The 4,049-nt window shown below is 37.0% G+C and overlaps 1 protein-coding gene across 1 annotated transcript; it reads left to right on the forward strand.

The window, feature by feature from the left end:
- Positions 1-1,268: 1,268 nt before the first annotated feature.
- On the forward strand, positions 1,269-2,973 carry V1514DRAFT_342369 (major facilitator superfamily domain-containing protein; the record flags this gene model as incomplete). Its single annotated transcript, XM_066929100.1, has 2 exons — positions 1,269-1,569; positions 1,619-2,973. 2 exons carry the CDS (start codon positions 1,269-1,271, stop codon positions 2,971-2,973), a joined length of 1,656 nt encoding a protein of 551 aa, XP_066783910.1.
- Positions 2,974-4,049: the final 1,076 nt, after the last annotated feature.

The following is a 4,049-nucleotide window of genomic DNA, read 5'->3' on the forward strand; positions in this document are numbered from 1 at the left end:
TTTTTTATCTAACACCAACCACCATCTAAAACCCACCGGGCTTTTTTTTTTTTTTTTTTTTTTTTTTTGTGTTGGGGGGGGGGGGGGGGGGGGGGGGGGCCCCCCCCCCCCCCCCCCCGGCTCCTTCCGAGCTCACAAGCACGATATTCATGGCAATGAATGCCATCAAACCTAAATAATGATTTCTTTCATTCGGTTTTGCAGTGGTTATATTATTAAATTGCGTAATGTACGGTGCAGCTTACAATTTGATAAATTTAAAGAGTTTGCACACCGCAAAATTACCTCTATCTAGTAGCCTACCTAAAGCACGTGAGTTACATTACATTTTTCGTTATCTTTTCAGTTCGCAGTCGAAAGAATTTTTCTGTTGAACTTTAGTAATTTTTAGTCGGAGCAATAAGAAGCATGGATACAAGTCTAAGATAGTTTAGTAAAAGTTATTAAAAAAAAGAAAATGTTAAAAAAATCCGACATTCTGAAAGATTTGTTCACAGTTTTAAAACATTAATGTGCGCGCTGATCTTTCAATGATTGTAATTCAGGAGATCTTGTATTTTTCAATTTGTTGTACTAAAATGAATTACGGGGAGCCAAGTTTTAGACCCAAGTTTATTCTTTTGTATATACACAATTTCTGAATCATTTCCAAATAATAGTACAAGGGCGACATCGTCCGTTGTCGATGTTTTTTTAATTGAAACCTTCCCGTAAGATGTTATCTTATATGATTGAAACAATGCTAATTTTCAATCTTCAAGTACTATATATATATTATGAGAAGTATATCTTTACAAGATGCGGTGCTTCAGTATTTGCCATTCTAAGATTTTTTAATTCACAAATATATAACCTAAATGATGCGGTGCTTCAGGTACGGTATATACGTTACAAAACATTTTTTATTTAGCCAGTTTCTGTATTCAACTACTTTACTGCTTGAAGTGCCTCGCGATAAAGTTAAATAGATCATCTGCAATTGCTTTTTTTCTTATTGAAGGTCTATACATATAATATATATTACATCACAGTATCATTATTTGCCATACGCCATATTATGCTATACGCGATAAATCATATGCTATGCGCCATACATACTTATCAATAATAATATGTACACATTTCTTTTTCGTATCCATTTGTGGTATAATTATTTGAAACCCGCTAGCAAAGGTAAATAATTTGTGGTTTTAATCCGACGTTTTAAAAGGCGCTTATGCGACCATGCCTTAACTGATTTATTATTCCGCAACACGTTCACTATCAGAATGGGCGTTGAAGAAAAGCAAGTAGCTTCTAGCAATAATGAAGCATTTAAAGAAGAAAATGATGACATTGTTTTGCCAGCAGTTTTACCATTGTCTAAAAATCGTCCATGGTACAAGTTTTTTGATGAATACGAGTACAGAGATTTGTATGAACGCCGCGGAGTTCAACACAAATGGTGGCGTTGGTTTGATGAAAATGATACTCCAGAAGAACGACGATATATTTTGAAGCTTGACATTTTAGTCACATCTTACTGTTTCATATCTTATTGGGTCAAAAATATGGACAGTGGCAATATTAGTAAGTTGTAGTGATTGGATCTTAGTTAACAAATAATGACCAATTATAGACAACGCATATATTTCTGGTATGAAGACAGATCTAAATCTAGGAGGTAATGATTTAGTTCATTTACAGGTTATGTTCACTCTTGGTGGTGTTATATGCCAAATACCATTCACATATCTTTTTCCTAAGGTTAGAATGAATTGGTTAATTCCCGGAATGGATATCATCTGGGGTCTTTTTACCCTAGCTCAATATAAAGCACAATCACGAAGAGAGTTAATGGCATATCGATTTTTAGTTGGTGCTGCTGAGGCATCATTTTTTCCTGGCGTGCATTATGTTCTTGGATCCTGGTTCAAAGCTCATGAGATTCAGCGTCGTGGAGGAATTTTTTATTTTGGCCTCATGCTTGGAGGTTCCACGACAGGGTTGCTCCAGTCCGCTGTTTTAAAAAGCTTGGATGGTGTTCATGGAATTGCCGGATGGAGATGGGTTTTTATTATTGACGCAGTCATCACAATTCCTATCGGTTTCCTCGGTTTCTTAACATGGCCTGGTACACCAGACAAAATACAATCATTATTCTTTAGTCAAAAAGATAAAGAAATTGCTAAAAGAAGAGCAAAAATTAATGGATCTAAAGCTCCTAAAGGCTTTAGTTGGTCTGTTGTTAAAAAGGCTTTAACTTCATGGCATTTACCAGTACTCATAGTTTGGGATGTTTTATTTTGGAATTCAGGTACACAAGCGGGAGTATTTTTACTTTGGCTTAAGTCTGTATATCCAGAGGAAAAATACGTACCTTGGATTAATCGAATTTCGGCAGTTCCTTATGCCATTGGTATTGGCTTTGTATTTATTGCCTGCTTTGGTGCTGACGTTTTCAGGTCGCGGTGGTTCTTTCTTAATCTTATGCAATTAATTAACTGGATAAACTTGGTTATTCTATCTATATGGAAAGTTTCAAATACAGCAAAATGGTATGCATTTTTTACACAGTATGCATGTTGGGCGATGTCCTCTGTTTTATATGGATGGGCCAATGATATACTCAGGCACGATGATGAGTATAGATCGCTGGTCTTAATTTTGATGAACTTGATGGCTCAACAATCAATTGCATGGACTCCCTTGATATTTTGGAAAACGACTAGTGCACCAAAATATCAAATGGGTTTTATATATGCCGCGATAATTACATTTCTGATCATTCTTTGGACATTTGTTGTGTTGTATTTTTTTAAGCAAGATGAGCGGGCTTACTACTTTGAGAAACTGGGTCAGGTTGACCATTCAGAATATGAATTGGATGATGAATATCATGAAAGTAATGTTACTCAAAAGACGGCAGCTAGTAAGAATAGGCATAAAAAAAGTGAAGTGGTCATAAACAGTCATTCAATAGAGATTAAGTAAAATATTATAATATTATTACTTCAGTAGAAATAATACATTTTTCAACAAGTAATGAAATGTAACGGCGACGGCGTAACGATAACGGGACAATAGAATAAAACGATACGAAACGACGATACGGTAATAAACAAACAATAGTTTATGAACGATAAACAAAAGACTTATTACTTAGCGATAAAACAAACGACAATACACCCATACTTATATTTCTTTAATCCTCCACTTCTCCATTCCCTTCGTTGCTCCACTTTCTCCATTTCGCCACTCCTCCGTTGCTCCGTTGCTCCGTTGCTCCACTTTACCACTTTGCCAAGTTGCCAAGTTGCCAAGTTGCCAAGTTGCCACTTGCTCACACGTACGCCCACTGTGAGTCATTTCATGCATTCTTGGCTCATGACCATGCATGGCGATGTCATGACTTGGCCTCAAGTCGGCAATAGTTTCCACGTTTGTTACAGAACCCCTCTCTTTAGGACGAGACGCTGGATCGTTAACGTGGTTTCCCTGGGTACCTTGTATGGTATTCTTCAATCAGGTCAGAGCAATTTTGAATGTTCTTGACTGATTCCCAGGTAGGTTCTGGATAGCCCAACCATTTAACAAGGTATTCTAATTTCCGGTACCTGACTCGCGACGATAAAATTTCTTTCACTTCATATTCTAATTCCCCCTCAACAATAAGAGGAGGTGGTGGATCAGAAACTTGACCTGGGACAGCTTCCAATGACGTTGCTGGTTCTAACAGTGATACATGAAACACAGGATGGATTCGCATTGATCCTGGTAATTCTAATCGATAAGCATGTCTACCTATCCGTTCCAACACTGTAAATTTTCCAAGCTTTTTATAGTTTAGCTTGTCAGAGGGTCTGGTAGTCTGAATATTCTTTCGTAACAACCATACTTGATCTCTAGGCTTGTATACTGGAGCCGGCAAATGTCGTCTGTCATATTGTTCTGACATACGACTCTGGGAATATCTGATTTCGGCCTTTAACTCATCATGAAGGTGCTGTAAGCCTTGAATAAAGCTTGTAATATTTTCTGAACTGGGATTTGACATTGTATTTGCTCTT

This window comes from Lipomyces japonicus (genome assembly GCF_038497905.1).
Source record: "Lipomyces japonicus strain CBS 7319 unplaced genomic scaffold V1514scaffold_15, whole genome shotgun sequence".
Lineage (NCBI taxonomy): Eukaryota > Fungi > Ascomycota > Lipomycetes > Lipomycetales > Lipomycetaceae > Lipomyces > Lipomyces japonicus.